Source organism: Macaca nemestrina, chromosome 6 (genome assembly GCF_043159975.1).
Source record: "Macaca nemestrina isolate mMacNem1 chromosome 6, mMacNem.hap1, whole genome shotgun sequence".
Lineage (NCBI taxonomy): Eukaryota > Metazoa > Chordata > Mammalia > Primates > Cercopithecidae > Macaca > Macaca nemestrina.
Genome location: NC_092130.1, coordinates 171,918,863 through 171,936,454, shown reverse-complemented (window position 1 = coordinate 171,936,454; position 17,592 = coordinate 171,918,863). Strand labels below are relative to the sequence as shown.

Genomic DNA, 17,592 nt, shown 5'->3' with positions numbered 1-17,592 from the left:
GTAAACACAACGTGAAAATCAGCATTACCTCGGATCTCTTTCCACAATGGGACTCTACTCCTTTTTGCATTCGCTGCTAATCTCTGATTTCATACCACTCAGCATGTATTTCCTTTAATTGTGTAAACTTGACTAAAATATATCCTTTGGAAAAGACGAATAAGTGTGGCTACTGGAAGCAGAATCACTGATCTGATAAACATCTTCAGTTTCCCTGTTAATTATATATTGCCTCCAACAGAGTAATTCCCAGGTAAAATTTTCAAGTAAAAACAAGAATTATAATCACCAAAAAATAATGATATTGGCCAGTTGTTTAAAACAAATTTTATGTGGATTTAAAAGTAATCCCCCTTGTTTAGAACCAGAGATAAAGTCATTTTTTAAAAAAGAAACTCATTAAATAGAAACCTACCATTTATTTTATGTGATCTTATAAGAATATATGCTATGCTGAAATAATTGGGAGGCCATTAGACTGAGAAGTCTTCACTTCTTGAGTTCCTATGTAAACAAACCAAAATTCAACTCAATGTAAATAGTAAAAGGAAACTTAAGCTTAACCAGTCAGAAATGAAACCCTAACTAAAGTCTAACTTGAGATTTAACCAATTAGAAACCACCAACTAACCTCTAACTAGGGAGTTTCCACCAACAAGAGGCGTTTTCTTTGTCTTGCTTCTGGGAAGAACATTACAAAAGTTTCCTCCCTTGCCACCCCCACCCACAAGTGGAGAGCTGCTGGAAGTCTGGTGATACTTGATTCCTGAATCTCTAAATGTTCAAATAAACTTGTTAAAATTTCAATGCACCTAAGTTTATCATTTAAGGGCTCTGAATACTTAAAGCAAATTCAGCCCAAGCATAAAAACAGCAAGTTAATCTTTCCTATTTTATCTTTAGTTCTGTAAATCCAAACCATTAGCCAAACAAATGGTTCAAAATAATAAACTAAAGTGATCAGAAATCCGTACTATTTGTTGTACATACACTTATACAGACATATCTTCTGATATCTAGAATTACTGTAATGGTAAGTCAAGGGGTTTAGTGCAAGGTATTCAGACAACTGTGGGCTGCTACTCACACTGGGTCAGGTGTGCAAGGTGTGCAGCTATGGGCTGTTACTCACACTGGGTCAGGTGTGCAACGTGTGCAGTATGGACTGGTACTTACATCATGTCAGATGTGCAAGGCATGCAGCTATGGGTTGGTACTCACACTGGGCCAGGTGTGTGAGGCATGCAGCTATAGGCTAGTACTCACAATGGGCCAGGTGCACAAGGCATGCCGCTATGGGCTGGTACATTGGGTCAGGTGTGCAAGGCATGCAACTATGGGCTGGTGCTCACATTGGGTCAGGTGTGCAACGTGTGCAGTGGTGGGCTGTTAACTCACATTGAGTCAGGTATATGAGGCATGCAGCTTTGGGCTGGCACTCACATTGGGTCAGGTGTGCAACATGTGCAGCTATGGGTTGGTACTCACACTGGGTCAGGTGTGCAAGGCGTACAGTTATGGACTGGTACTCACATTGGCTCAGGTGTGCAAGGTGTGCAGCTATGGGCTGGTACTCACATTAGCTCAGGTGTGCAAGGCATACAGTTATGGGGTGGTATATCAGGCCAGGTGTGCAAGAAGACTCATGCATCCCTAGTGCCTTTTGTTCCCTTGGTGACTTAATGTTCTCCTTTTGTGATGTTATTTTGTATAGAATTAAAATCAAACATTTCCAAGTATATAAATCATTATATCTGCTATGAATTATGATCATTACCCAATCCAAGTATTGGGTGTGTGGCCTCAATCCCACCACCTTACCCATGGCAGATGTTTAGGCCATGTGGACTCACAGGTATTTGTTTGAGAGCTTACAGATGAACTTCCTTACTAAAATACCATAGTTTGTAAGACTGTACCCTTTGATTTATATTTATATTACACTCAAGCTTTTTGGAGAAAAGTAAGAGAATCAGAATTGAGTAATTGGACGAAAATAACTTAAAGACCGGCCGGGCGCGGTGGCTCAAGCCTGTAATCCCAGCACTTTGGGAGGCCGAGACGGGCGGATCACGAGGTCAGGAGATCGAGAACATCCTGGCTAACATGGTGAAACCCCGTCTCTACTAAAATATACAAAAAACTAGCCGGGCGAGGTGGCGGGCGCCTGTAGTCCCAGCTACTCGGGAGGCTGAGGCAGGAGAATGGCGTGAACCCAGGAGGCGGAGCTTGCAATGAGCTGAGATCCGGCCACTGCACTCCAGCCTGGGCGGCAGAGCAAGACTCCGTCTCAAAAAAAAAAAAAAAGAAAATAACTTAAAGACCAAGAAACACATTTAAAAGGCTGAAGAAAATTCACATTTTAGAAACTGAGATAGATGTTAAAAAAAATGTTTTCATTTAGAAAAATCACATTTTTGAATAAAAGTACCTACATAGCCAGAAAGAGTGACTCCACATCTTCCCCCACGGTTCAGTGGGAAAGATTCGTGGTACAGATGCTTTGATAATAAACTCTTTTTCATTAGCACTGTAGGGCTTTATGCATTATAAAAATATGGCCAATTTGTAAATGCCCAACAGCAGTCAAACACTGCCTTATGTGTCAACCGAGTTACTTGCCATTTGGAATAATACTTGGATTCAGCACAGAATACATATCAGAGTGATTCAGGATGGAATCACTTGCCACCCTTAGAATGAACCTGAAACACTAAAGACAAACTAATTCATTTGGGAAATAAAAATGTAATCACCCTCCCTTGCATCTGTTGCAACAATTCAATCTGCAGTGAAACTTACACTTGCATCAAGTGTGTGGAGTGTTATCACTGCCATTCCTTTTATAATCTTCTATACAAAAAACAGTCATAATATATTCTTTCATTTTGAATTTTTTTTATACCGAGAAACTGATCTTTGTAGGATTTGTGACGAAGAAGTATGCAATCACTCAACAAATATTATCCCAAGAGTAGGAACAAATAGAAATCAAATAATGCAAGGAAATAACTGAAAAGCTTCACTGTGATTATCTCTGAAATTGCTTTTTTCTTTATACTTTACAGTGTATTCTATATTTTCTAAATGAAGATGCCTAATTTTCATCATTGAAAACACAAATATTATTAACTTTTAAAAGACAGGGGTAAAGCAAGATATGACTGTCGATGCATTTAAGATAATATGAAAGTTCATGTGCATCTTGGAAATGAAAATGTATGACTTCTTCCAGAAATTCCCTGAATTCAGATCCAAGTACCTTCTGATGCTCCATAACCACAAATTGCCTAAAGAAAGGCTTCTCTTTTGCAGCACAATGAACTTCCTTTATCAAAGAGTACAAAGAATCTTTAATTGAATGCAATTTCAGGAACATAAAGTATCACTAGTATAAAGTGAAACCATCCAATAAATGGCTCCACAATGCCTAGTGCTATGAGAAAAAAAATTGAGTATCATTATATTTTTTCACAACTCATATTTTTAAACCATTACTGATTTCTGAAACATACACCTGTTATCTAAACTTACTCTTGCTAAGTCGAGTTTTGCCAAACAGGAATCTGAGGGCTGGGTTATTTTTAAAGTTTTATATCTGACTCATACTCCCTCTCAAACTTTCTGAGCCTAATCCCATGAAACTTCCCAGGTGAAATTCCTATTCTCTTCCTCAGGTAGTGTCTGCCTGAAAGGCATATGCACACGTATGTGAAACCCATGAAGGCCCTCAGAGTTTCCCTAGGGCTGCACGCTCACCAGCTTGCCTGTTAATGGGACAATAACTTCTCGTGAGTTATTTTAGCTCATGTTCACAACAGCTGAAAGGGGTAGAAATTGTTACATCATCTTTACAGATGAGAAAATTAGGCTTTGAAACTGGCTTAGAGTCACTTAGGTAAGGGCCAGCCTCTTTTTTTCTGTTATTTATTTATCAAATGTCTATAATGTATCACACACTTCTCTAGAATAGAAAACTACAGCCCATGCTCCTGGGGTCACCCAACGTTTGGAACATACTTATGATAAAAATATAAAAGGTTGTTATTTGGAATTCAAATTTAACTGGGCATCGTGGATTTTTATTTGCTAAGTCTGGCAATCCTATGTATTCATACCCACCATGCCATACAGCACTCTAGGTTGACTCAGTGGCCCATCCAATCCTTCCCAGCAGACCATGTTGATATGCAATGGATGGAGACCTCCAGGAATGCTGGGATGAGGACTCCAGGGATATTGGGATGCAGATTCCAGGGGCCCTGGGATGGAAGCCACAAGACATATTGGGATGGAGACTCTAGGGACACTGGGATGGACACTCCAGAGACATTGGGATGGAGACACCAGTGATATTGGGATGGAGACGCCAGGGACATTGGGGTGGAGGCTCCAGGGAAACTGGAAGATGCTGAGATAGAGACTTCCAGGGATGCTGAGATGGAAACCATCAGAGATTCTGGACAGAGACCTCTAGGGATACTGAGAGAGAGACACCCCACTGACACTGGAATCGAGAACTGCAGGGACTCTGGTATGGAGACCTCCTGGGACAGGTACCCCTTGAAAACAATTCCCAGCTGCTATCTACAGCCAGAACAGGAGCAGAAGACATCTCTTCACAATACCCTAATGTGCTCTGTGGCTTCTCACATCCCTTAGGAAAATCCTGAGTCACTGACCAAAAGCCAACCACTTGCAGAATGATGTGCTGGTCTGTTCACACAGCACCCAGGGCCTCCAGAGACAACAGAGAATCTCGTGAGTCAAAGTCATAGAAAAACCTTTTCCAAAGTTCTTTAGAGATGAATGAGGGATGCAAGACTCAAAACTCTAGTTGAGGTCACACTTGTACCTGCTCCCCCAGTAAGGGGTCTGTTCCCTTGGCTCAGAGTGAAAGCTCCTTTTCCCTCAGGGTGAGCTTTGGTGTATACAGCCTGCCACTGGCTCACACTCTTGCCAAATGTAGGTATCTGGGATAAGCTGTTATAATCCCAATCCCCTTTTCCCTAAGTGTTCACCCAGATGCAGAGGGGAATGCATACAAATTCAACTCTGGAAATAAATGTGTTGAATCAACAGGTATCTTTGAGCTTCTAAGAGCAGGAAAAATCTGTGCTATATTCTGGAGAAATAAAGAAAAGACAGGCACTTCCCTTGCCTTCTGGTAAGTCGCCATCTGATAAGGGTGACTTGTCAAGAAATAACGCAATATCCTACAATAAGTGCAGTTAAAAGGAAAAAAAAAAAGTAGACGTCAGGTATGTTACTAGGGCCATACAGGACAGAGAATGTGGCAGCTCAGGACTGATGGTGAACCCTTCAGCCAGGTCCTTACTACAGTGGGAGTTTACCAAGCAGATAATTTGGAGTAGGGGTGGGTGGTAGCCAGTATTCCAGGAAATGAGAAAGAGGTCAGAAGGGAAAAAGCCCAGAAGAAAGAAAGCATATTCCATAACTGTAGGCAGAATAAGTAATTCCACATGTCTGGACCATGTGAGAATGAAAACAGGCAAGTCTGGAAGGGAGGTGGGAATGTAAGGCAGAAGGGCTGGCGTACCTCACCAGGGAGATAGCACGGATCCAATGGGAGCTACTGAAGGTGGGCATTTTTAAAAGATGATGTTGGCTGTGGTATGCAGAAGGAGGATAACCTCTGAAGGCCAGGAGACTGATTTACCACCACTGCAAAACACAGGCCGAACTCCAAGTGATGAAATTTGATGGAAGTGAGCATCAGAAATCCCCCAGTATTGCTACTGGACTAAAGTAAGGAAGAGAACACCAAGTAGCCTTGTCCAATCCATATTCACCGCCTCCTCACAAACGTCAGAAGAGGCGAAGGTAACTTGCTAGGTGCAATAAACTATGCCAACTTCTTCCTGCTCATGTAAAATTACAACCATTCATCACTTCAAGTGTTGAGTGGATGTACAAGGACACCTCAAGAACTGAGAGCAAAAGCAATGATCCTAGAAACTGTTCAATGTTTATCTAGAGTGCCCAGAGTATAAGCTAGATTTAGCTGCACTCGGGTTTATAGAGAGACTGCAAAACCTCTGTAGCTATGACAGGTATGCTTTATACTCTGGTACATTTGGATGAAAAATATAATGAACTCTCCACTGCCCAATGTGTCATCCTTAGATGCCAGAAGAACCCAATTCTACAAATGGACCCTTTATTCAACTTTAATAATATCAATTTCCCTAAAAGATGGCTATATAATCCCCAAATACGTAACTTGAATGCAAGGATTATGCAGGTTTTCTAAGGAAGTGATAGTGAAGACAGGGGAAAGAACTCAAATTTGTTTTGTGTGCCGGCGGCCTCATCGTCAAACTGGGATACAGATGTTGAGTAGATACAGGAACACGCACACCCTTAAGAGACAAAGATAAAAATAACTTCATTGAATCTCAATTTACTGGTATGTGGCCTAATCAAAGTGACAAAGAAAGGTGGTGGTGGGCCTTGGAGTACACATCAAGATCTCTGGATCTCTAGAATCCTATTGAAGAATATAGTGGGAAGTCAGGAACATGTTTTCGGGAGTCAAACTGCCTGGGTTTGGAACTCAGGTCCATCTTTTCTTAGGCATATGCCCCTGGACAACTTATTTATCTACTTCCTTCCTCAGTTTCCTCATCTCTAGAACAGCAATGTTGATAGTACCTACCTCTTAGGTTTGAATGGAGGAACAAATGAGTTCATTCGTGTTAGAACAGTTACTGGCACAGGGTGAGGGCCCAGTCAATGCTTGCTCTAAAGGGCAGCCATCAACATCTTACTAGCAGTAGTATATTTTACGACACTCATACTGTATTTCATTCTTATAAGGAATAATATTATTCAGCACTCTTCAGTTTTGTCAGGGAAGGTCACACGTAACTGCACAGATGTAAAATGAAGTCCAAAAATATCTGCGGTGGCAAAATACAGTATCTCTCACCTTGCTCCTACAACAAGTTCTTTCTGTCCTGGGTCAAAGGTTAACTGCGAGAAATCCACAGCATTCTTCGCTCTGAACTCCCGTAACCAGGGGCCAATTTCTAAATAGAAAAAAATAAATAAATAAAAAGATAAAAATGAATTATTTTTCCTCTGGGGACCACAGAGAGTGCACAGCAGGTAGCAGACGTTACCTTTCAGAGAGGATTCGGCGGTCCCTCTATGCCATCCTTCAGAGCCCACTGGAGGCTTCCCTCAGGATGCCCCATAAGCCGTACTAGGAACTTGTAAAGCACAGAGGGCAATCACCCAGTAAAGAGCAAGCGAGGCATCAATGCTTGGTTGTGATTTACAAGCCAGATGCGCATTTTCCTTTTGGCTTTGGGCTGGGCAGAAACTAACACAGCATTCACATGATTCATCAGAGGAATACTGAATGCACACAAGACCATTTCCTGTGCAACTTGACTCAGCAGAGCTGCAGATTTTTAAATATTACAAAAGCCTCCTTAGGAGCAAGGACCAAGCACACAAGCACCATTTGCCTTCTTTCACATTAGATGTTCCATTTCTCTGTCCTTTGGGTTTCTATTTTGGTCCCATGATTAGACTTGTTAAACACATTCAGACCTTTCTAGATGAGAAATCCACAGTTACTTCTAGGCTTTATTTGCATTTTTTTTTCTGAGGGAAATCAGGAAATAGCCACACTATAGAGACAGATTTTCACAAGCACGGTTAACTCCTATTAGACAGCCTCCAGCCCAGAGTCCGATAATTATAAAATGACAGTATTTGAAGAGAGATAGGATGCTGCTTTAATGAGCCATTTTTGCAGCTTTCATTAGCTCATTTTTAACACTAAAAAATATTCAATGAGTTGCCCACCAATCATGGGATACCTTATCATTATCATTGACAATTAACCATGTCATCTGATTGTCTTTTTTTCTGGGATTTAGTATTTTGAATAACACCACCCTGACTAACCAGGCACATAACAACTGTCAAATCCATGAAGATGCTGGTTTGAGGAAAAAGTGTATAACACAGGAAAGAATCTCCTCCAACAAACACTGATGGTAAACATGTCAGTGTTATGTTTTTAATGGGGGCATATGGAAATATGCCCCCCATTCCATATCATATCCTGTAGAAATAGTTTTGTTGATGTGAATGAGAGGGACTATTTTTTCAGGAACAGTCCTGTATAATAAACATGTCTTTTCTCTACTAATAGTTATTGGGGGGAAGTGATATCATGTAAAGTTTATCTTCTTAAAGGAAACCAGGGGGGAGTCATATAGAGAGGGATTTGTAATGTGTATGATATCTTGAGTTTTTAAGGATTTTTATATAAATTTCTACATTTTATAGGCAAATCAATTAAAACAAAATACAAAGAGCAAGGTATGTAAAGGCAATGGAACTATGAAAAGTTATTAATAAACAATCCTTCCAGGACTTTATAATTCAGTTAAAGAAACAGCACTAGTATCCTTAAACAGCATGTCTATCAATGCAAGTGTTTATAGGGACTTGTGGGGTTACAGGAATTATTCTTATATGAAAAGAAGAGATGATTGAGAGCTGGGGTAAAACAAAAGGAAAGATTTGACCAGAGTGACAGGAAAGATGTCCTAGAGGGGCAAAGCAAGACAGAAACATGGGAGTCCATGGTGCTCCCTGTGGCCATAACTGGTATAACTCATTTTCACTCCATCAGTGTCTCCATTCCTGGGCAAGAGAGAACCCAATGGCTCTTGCATCTGCATTGCTCCCTGCAGTGCATGCAGCATACAAAACAGCACCTTGAATGTGATAGGAAATAATAAATGTGTGAAATGAAGTAAGAACAAGTAAGTGAATTCAAGAGAGAAATAATAAAAAAGGAAAGGAAATAGGAAAAAGAGAAAGTAGAAAAGAAAAAGCAATAGCAACTTACGAAACTACTAGGACAGGAAACTGAAAGGTTTATTTAAATACAAACTGTAGAAAAATTCACTTTCACTTTAAAAGGTTTGGACTTCATTTCATATATGACAGCAACACTTTGAAAAGTTTTCAGGAAAACACTTGACCCACTCTAGCAGATGCCTTTGGAATATCAATGAGCCCTTGACAGAAAGGATGGTCTGCAAATAGTAGAGAATGGAAGGAAAAGTAGTATATTTTTTAAAAACCTAAAAACCGTACAATTAGGTATGGGTTTACAATTTAGGTATTGGCTTTGAAAATGAATAAAGGAGATGTGGGATCACTGATTAGAGATGAAGTCAAGGGAAACAAGTTAAAGAGAACAAAACAGTTTCCAAATTAAATGAAAAAGAAAACAGTGATGACTGAAAGGTATCAGGAGTTTGAGGTGGCTTTAGAGAAAGATAACAACTTCAGGTACAACAATGGGAATGTTGCACATGAAAAATTTCCAATGGTAGGTTGGCCCACAGCCATTGTTAAACATTGCTAAGACCTAGAAATGTCCATAAAGATGTTCTAGTTCAGGAGGTTCATCATTCAGATGGGAAACACATGACCAGGGAGCACTGCCAGGACCAGGCTCCAGAGTGAACATCAGGGGCTCTGTTCACCACAACTCACAGCCCCCAGAGCTGGGCTCACATCCAATCTTCAAACCATGTGAGGGAAGAACAGAGGGCCAAGGGCTGACCTTCCTGCTAGGGGAGTGAAGAGATGAGCCTCTAAGAGGAAAGAAGACTGTGAAAGACAGAAGAAAATCAGGTTACTCATTTCCCATGCATTCATCTTTCTTTTTAGTTAGAAGATTGGGAAGAAAGTGGCCAATGGGAACCAGGCTAAAGAGACATAGTGAGGTTTTGGTCCCTATACTGAACAACAGGAAGACAGTTATGCTACTTCCTAAAATACCCTGAAGTAATAAAAGGAGTCATGCACAGAGGAAAAAACGAGTTAACAGCATAGGGTTCTGTCAATATTGTTCAAGTTTCCTTATTTGAAATTCTAATGAACTTTCCCAATAGAACTGTGTATTTTTATGGTTAACACAGATCAAAGTTGAGTAATCTGCATATTCTCTTCTTTTTGACTTTCCTGCAGAAGGTTGGCCATCTTAACTTTGCATATTACGTTGGCTTCTATCTCACTGATACCATGAGAACCTTGTGAGAAAGTCTCTGCACCAACTCACGTCTTGAGCTAAAAAGAAGCCTGCGCCAATAACTATCCTCCCAACTTTCCCAACAGATCAGAGAAAAGGCACTCGATCCTCTTTTCAAAGACCAGTTGCTCTCATCTCTTCTTTCCTCTTTAATCGCTTCTCTAAATTACCTAGGCTTTCCTCTGAAATCTCCAATGTTACCTAGTCCCTTTCCCTCTGCCTATATGTACATCCTGTCCTATTTTTAAAAACATTATATATTTTTATTACACTCCCATGTTATTACAGCTTCAAAAACCCAAATAAAATGCATAATAAACTTCCAAGTACAATATAACAATATATCAAAAAAAATCACACACATACAGACACACACACACACACACACACACACACACATACACACATACACACATACACTATATTTCATATGGAATAGGGCTTATCCCAGAAACACAAGGATGGCTCAACAATCTTAATAACAGAAAACCTATTACTACAATTCATCATCACAATAACAGATTTCAATAGTAGCAGGAAAACATTGTCAATACAGCTTTCTAAGGAATCAGAAAATGAACAGTTTTGGAAACAGAAGAGCTAAAAGAGTTCAGGGCAATTGGTCACAAGCTACATGTCAGAGGAAGGTCGGGGAGAGTGAGGGAGCAGGAGGGGGTCCACAGCAAGTGGTGAATTGAGGGGATACAATTTTCAGTAACGTTAAGATGCTCATTGCCCCCAAACAGTGATTTTACCTTTTTCCTCCTATCCCTATTTTCTGATGTTGCTGAAATAACCATATGATGAAATGGAGCTTAAATATGGCAGTCAATATGACTATATATATATATACATATATATATGGAAATTAAGTTATAACACAAAATTTATAAATTTCAACTGAATACTGGATAATTTATAATACTTGACTTTATCCTAGATAATCCAATTTTTACACAAACCTTTCCATGATTGTTGAAATATGGTCTCCAGCAATGATTTTTTTATTGCAAAATTACGTGCATTGATTCATATTTGCCTTCTCTTACAGCTACATAAGCTCCCATGTGATTGGTGTGTCAATATTTTATCAAAAGCATAATTCCATTTTTTTAAATAATACAGCCTTACAACTTCAAGAAACGATTTCTTTTATGAACAAGTCAGTATTAATAAATTTGTTCCAAAATATTTGACAAATATAAACTAGAGATAAGCTAAATAGATTCAAGTTCATGTCCCTTCCAAAAAATAAGAAAAAAAATCAAAGAAAAAAGAAATGCAAAGAGAAAGAAAGGGAAAAAGGGTAAAAGCTACTATTTTGAAAAACCAGACACTAAAGATAGCCAAGGTAATGATGTTTGTAAGCCAAACAACAACAACAACAAACAAACAATAAAGAACAGCTCTTGTGGAAGGCATGACAGTCATTCCAAAATCTGATTGAGAGCCACTCCACATGCTAACGCCTGCAGCACCAACTGTCCAGAAACCAATCTGATTTGTTAGCAAACACTGACCAAGGAAACCTCCCAGGTACACTCAGGGCTGGCTCTGGATACCTGTTTCATTCCTCACACCTTCAAACTTTGGTTAATTAAGGGGCTGAGAAAGCAGGATTTCAAAAGCTATATGGGTGACTTGAAATCCACATTGGAAACTAAGATGCAAGTCAAACTAGGTGGGGCCAGGACCGGTGGGTAAAGACTCTTGAAAAGCACGGAGAGCAACATACATAACACACACAAGTACAGTATGTAGAAATACAACTGCATATCACAGCCTGCTTCTATTTATCATGTAGTTATGTAACTGATTTAATCTGCATCTCTGCATCATGAAAATAATAATGCTAACAATATGATTATCAGCAAAACAGCTCAAAAATAGCTAACATGTAAATAGTAGGTTCTATCTTATGTACTTTACAAGTATTAATTCCTGTCTTTCTCACACCTGCCTTATCATAGGTGAAGAAACTGAAGCACAGTAAGGGTGAGTGTTACCAAGATCAATAGCTGGTAAGATACAAACCCAACCAGCCTAGTGTTTGTGCTTCTAGTCAGTATGCTATATTATTAAACTTCAGCAAATATAAAATTTAGTTTCCTATACAGCACATTTGGAAAATTACAGGAAGAAAGAAAACTTGACAGCCTCTCCACTTTGAAAGTTACTCTATTCCCACTGATAGACTATTAAGCAAAATCACTACTCACTCAGTTTCCAACTATGGACTAGAGAAAAATGAAATACAACAGGAAGCTGGGTCTCTCAAAACCAGCTACTACTTTAACCTGTGAATAAAACATCCATTGTTTTTGCCCATGTTAATAAGGGTGATGATCTACACAAAAACCATTCATCATTTTTATTACCCAAGTGTCTTTATGGAAGTATGGAGGGAAAAAAATGACAACCATGTGCTGATCTGCTTCACTGAAGTGAAGAACATTCTGAAACCAGAGCATAGGAATGATACAAGCAGTGTGGAATGCTTGCGTTTCTAAGCCGTCTAAATCACTCCACTCCAATATGGCAGAAGCGGGGTGAGGACCAGGTACTGCCCTGAAAATGGAAGAGCTGGGTCTTCACCTCCTCAACATGGGCACTTTCTGTGGGCAGTACAGGAAAAGAAGTGCAGGGCATATTCTCCGTGGAAGAATTCTGGAAGTTCTTTTTTCTGACCTCTTCCTGAAGTGGTAAAAAGAGCCATCCTACCTCAAAGGTAGGTATCTATTACGCTTTAAAGTTGACATGCTTCTCCCTTCTATGGACTTCACTTTTGGTTTCAGCGCATTACATAAACCATCCTATCAGTGAAATCTGAGCCACAACTATGATAGAAAACAAGGGAGTGGAATGTTTAAAAGCCAATACAAGTAAAAGAAGAGCACGGCAGGTCTGTGCTGGTGTACAATGCTGTGTCTTGCCTGCTACCAGTTTCCTTCCCTCTCCTTTGCAGTCTGCATTACCAGGCCCTGTTACTCCAGCAACCACTCAGAACAAGGTAAGCTCACTTCGGGCAGTAAATCAGCAGCAACCCCATGCCATGTGTATCCCCAACATAAGATACATCAGGCCTTCAGTCAACTTGGTTCTCTCTGAAATCTTTTCAGTGATTATCATAGCGTTCAGTTCCAAAGCTTCACACACTTGTCTGGTGCCAGTGTGTGAATGCAAAACACTTCGTAAGGGAGGAAACATGCACATTCATAGATGTTTAAAATATGCTGGTGAAAAACACACATATCAGAATAACCAACATCTCTTACTTATACTTTTTTATTTACTAACTATATTTTCAGTACTGACTTGGTATCAGGAATTGTGTGAGATACTTTTACATATTAACTATTTTTATGTTTATAATCTTGTGAAGCTACAGCTATCATTTTTGTTATAAACTTTTTTAAACCCCTGAGATTTTGAGATGTTAAATATCCAAACATGACATAAGGTTTAAGTAGCTAAACTGGAATTTAAATGCAGAATAAGACTAAGGCAATATTTCTATAAGATACAAATTAAAAATCAATTTTCCAAGAAATGTATAAAGAGAATGACGCCTTACTGCCTAGTGACATATAAGCACGGTTTAATTTATCAAAAATGGTAGTTGTACCCACCAAAGGAGAGCAAAATTAGAAAGAAGGGAAGCTGGTAATTTCCAGATAGGAGACAGGAACGTTCCAGCCTGGCTGCCTACTGGGTAGGGCACAAGTGAAGAAGGAGTACCCCAGAGAAAAACAGAAAGAAACCAGGGCACACCCCACCCAGGCAGTAAGAAGTCTAGGGTGAAGAAGATCTCAATAGTGGAGGATTTTTCTCCCTCAATAGTTTTTCCAAGACAAGTCCTATTTACATCTGCAAGTTCCAAAATGTACATATATGCTAAACCTTACTTTTGCTTTGTAGAAAGGTTGGAAAATATGAGACCAATTTTTTTTTTCTCCAAATAGATGAGCCTCTACTATTTTCAGTATAACTCCTATTGAGGGCTTAGTTGAATCAAAGCAGCTTACAGCAGGACATGACATTAGCTGCCCTGCAGTCCAGCCCTTGACTTTATAGTTGAGGGCAGATGTGTTACACCACCTGCCCAAGGCTATGCATGTGCAGTGAGCTGGAAAATCCCAGTTCCTAAGATTTCTTTGCTGGTCTATTTTCTTCCCCATCACAGCACTAGTAGAATATCTAAGTAGAAATATGATGTCTGAACCTCACCTAACAGGGGTGTTTAGATCCTGAGATTTGACAGGTATTTATGGTATGGCCTGAAAATCATGCAAACAATTGAAAACATGACGTAAACCTACCCCTGTTTCAGAAAGGTAGTGCATTTCAATTGGTTACGAGATGGTCATTGTTTCCAGTGGAATTCTGCTTCCTAACATTTCTCTTAAAATACCCTGGAAAAATATCAAACACGTTTCTTTAGTTGTTCTATATTATCCTGCGACAATCTAACTTGGAGAAATGACGGGCCTGGAAAGTCACATGGGAGTCCCTTCCAGATATGAAGTTTGTCCACCACCTGCCCTGTCAGCCTTGGTCACCAGCCACCTGCCCCATGCAGGCCCCTGCTCCTGCCCTCACTGGAACAGTGCATGCATTCTTTCCTACCATTTCACAGATTGGTGGTTAGTATTTAATGCTGATTTACATTATGGATACATTTTATAACATGGATTCCAGGACATTAAAAAAAAAAAAAGTGGTCTCTACCAGGCTGACCACATTATCTAAGCACATGAACATTTCTAAATGATAGTACTTTAAAGGACCAAAATTATATATATCTATAGTTATCAATATATCTAGGTCCCAAGGCCATCACACTCAGCAAGCATCCTCCTTCAAACTACCCAGTATAAGAACAAGAATGCTCTTGCGGACTGCACAAACTTAGTGACTTAGATTAAGCTTTCCAAATGCGGATTATAGTCATATTGTATCTAGATATACTGTGTATATGATTATACACAATACATATACTGTGTATTGTAATGCATATATTGTGTATACATATATAGTGTATATGTATTTATTCCTATACATGTGTATACATACAGACACATAAATACATGATAGGCACAGAAGGCAGAGAAATTCTAGATGGACATGTAAGGGTCCCTGGAGAAGCCCCACCCTCAAGCTGAAAAGCCTGAGACTGCAGCCCAAAGTGAGAGCTTATATTGTTTTCCCGCTTGAATGTTACCTTTTCCTAAAGCACCCATGGCCCCACCCCACCCCGTTCTATGGCTATAAAGACCCCAGACTCAACTGGCAGAGAGGAGAAGCTGCTGGACATTGCAGACCATGGCTGGATGTTGGACAGAAATTGGCTTGACTTCAGAGGGACAGTTTGATAGCGTAACTTTGAAGAATCCGGCCAGAGATGGCTGGACTCCAGGGGAAGATTACCTTCCTGCCCCATCCTGCCCCCTGGAAAGGGGATGCCCTTTCCAGCTCCCCTTCCGCTGAGACCCACTTTCATTGGCATTTACCACCATTTACCTCCACATTTACCACCTTTCAGTTCCTTCATGTAACCTCATTTTTCCTGGACACCAGACAAGAGCTTGGGAGTCATGAGTGCAGACACAAAAGGGCCCACTGAGCTATTAACACTTAAGCTATCTGCAGGCAGCAGCGCTAAAAGAGCACTGTAATACGTCCTCTGGGGTTTCAGGGGTCACGGGTTCTCTGCTAGATGTTGGTGCGGGCCCACAGGGAGTTGGCTCCTGCCAGCATCTAACATTACTCACCCTGGCTCCGGCATCTGCTCACCTGTGTGCTCCCTCCAGCATGGGGTAGAACACAGAGGGTCTGAGTGAGTGGAACTCACCCCTGCCAGTGCCATAGTGGCCAGCTGGTTCCAGCATGTGTGCACTCCAGTTCCCACCTTGTTTGCACACTCCCTCTCACAAGAGTTGAGAGTTGAGGGCTGAGTAAATGAGGCAGCCTTATCGCAAGTCCTGGGAAGTGTCAGGGAAATATCTTGCTTCATACATACATAGATATATAAACATAGGCATCAATGTAGTCATTCATACATATGTGTGTGTATATATATGTATTTGCCTAAGTGTATTTAAATAGATATTATAGACACTTATAGACTATAGTAGAGAGAAAAAAATTACCCAAAAAATTTCTATATGAAATGAGTATGTCCCATTTATAGAACTTTTAAAAAATAAAAATATTTAATAATAACCAATTAGAGAAATTAAAACATTTCATATCAGGAAAAAAGACCCAAAATAGCAAGAAGCATAAAGCATCTTTCATTTGCATTTTCATTTGTAAATATGACACTTAAAACACAGCATTTTAAAAATGCAAGCAATGCTTTTTCAAATCTTTTTTGGTTTCTATTGCAGTCTGTTTAAAGCGAGTCAGGTGTTCTACCAAGTCTTCATATGACTTTGTTGCATTAACACATAGTATACCTAATCCATTTTTCACATGTTCATTGTAGAAAAATATTCACAAACTACAACTTTTGCAAAAGGTCTACACTCTGGGTTTGGATTCCTGTGAAGTTCACTGTTTCATCTTGGGCAGCCTTCCTGGTGGATGTCTCAGAAACCAAAAAGCTGTGATAGTTCCTTTTTACTCGATGAGCTCCTGATTGGGTCTCCCTTCAAACACCATTTGAAAACTGCAAGTCTCTTGTCACACATTTTTTTTTTTTAACATCCTGGAATCTATGGCATAAAATGTGTCCATAATGTAAATCAGCATTAAATACTAACCACTAATCTGTGATTGTAGGAAAGAATGTGTACACTGATTCAGTGAGGGCAGGAGCAGGAACCTGCATGGGGAGGCAGCTGGTGACCAAGGCTGCTGGGGCAGGCAGCCAACAGGCTTCATGTCCAGAAGGGACTCCCGTGTGACTTTCCAGTCCTACCATTTCTCTAAGCTAGATCGTCACAAGATAATACTTAACAACTAAACATATTTTTCCTGGGTATTTTGAGAGAAATCTTAGGAAGCAAAATTTCACTGGAACCAATTATTATCTCGTAACCAATTCAAATGCACTACCTTTCTGAAACAGGGGTGGGATTAATGCATTCCACTGTCACCCCATGTTTTCAATTATTTGCATGATTTTCAGGCCATACCACAAATACCTGTCAAATCTCAGGATCTAAATGCCAGTGTTAGGTGAGGCTCTGGCTACTCTGACCCGAGGAGTTCTGAGTCATTCAAGGGTTGCCTCAGACCCACTTGGCAAGTGCAAAGAGACACTAGTAAAATGTTGTCAGCAATCTGGGTTCAAAATCTGTCTCACGGCCTAGAGTTGCCTTCCCTTTTGTTTATAACTTTTGAGATCTTTATAAATTCCTATTTCATTAAACCGTCTGAAGCAATTAATTAGGATAAGAAACAAGCTGATAAGTGCCTGGGTTTTATTGCTGGATAACTCATAGAAGAAGCAATTTCTACTCATCCATCAGGAAAGACAGATTTTTTTTTAATTTATA

The 17,592-nt window shown here is 39.9% G+C and overlaps 1 protein-coding gene across 6 annotated transcripts in view; it reads right to left on the bottom strand.

The window, feature by feature from the left end:
- LOC105489489 (semaphorin 5A) overlaps nucleotides 1-17,592 on the bottom strand; it is a 512,498-nt gene that overhangs the window by 286,231 nt on the left and 208,675 nt on the right. For all 6 annotated transcript variants that reach the window (XM_011754315.3, XM_011754312.3, XM_011754314.2 and 3 more), the window contains exon 4: nucleotides 6,953-7,052. In XM_011754315.3, the coding sequence (XP_011752617.2) occupies nucleotides 6,953-7,052 (100 nt within the window). The remainder of the gene's footprint in view (nucleotides 1-6,952; nucleotides 7,053-17,592) is intronic.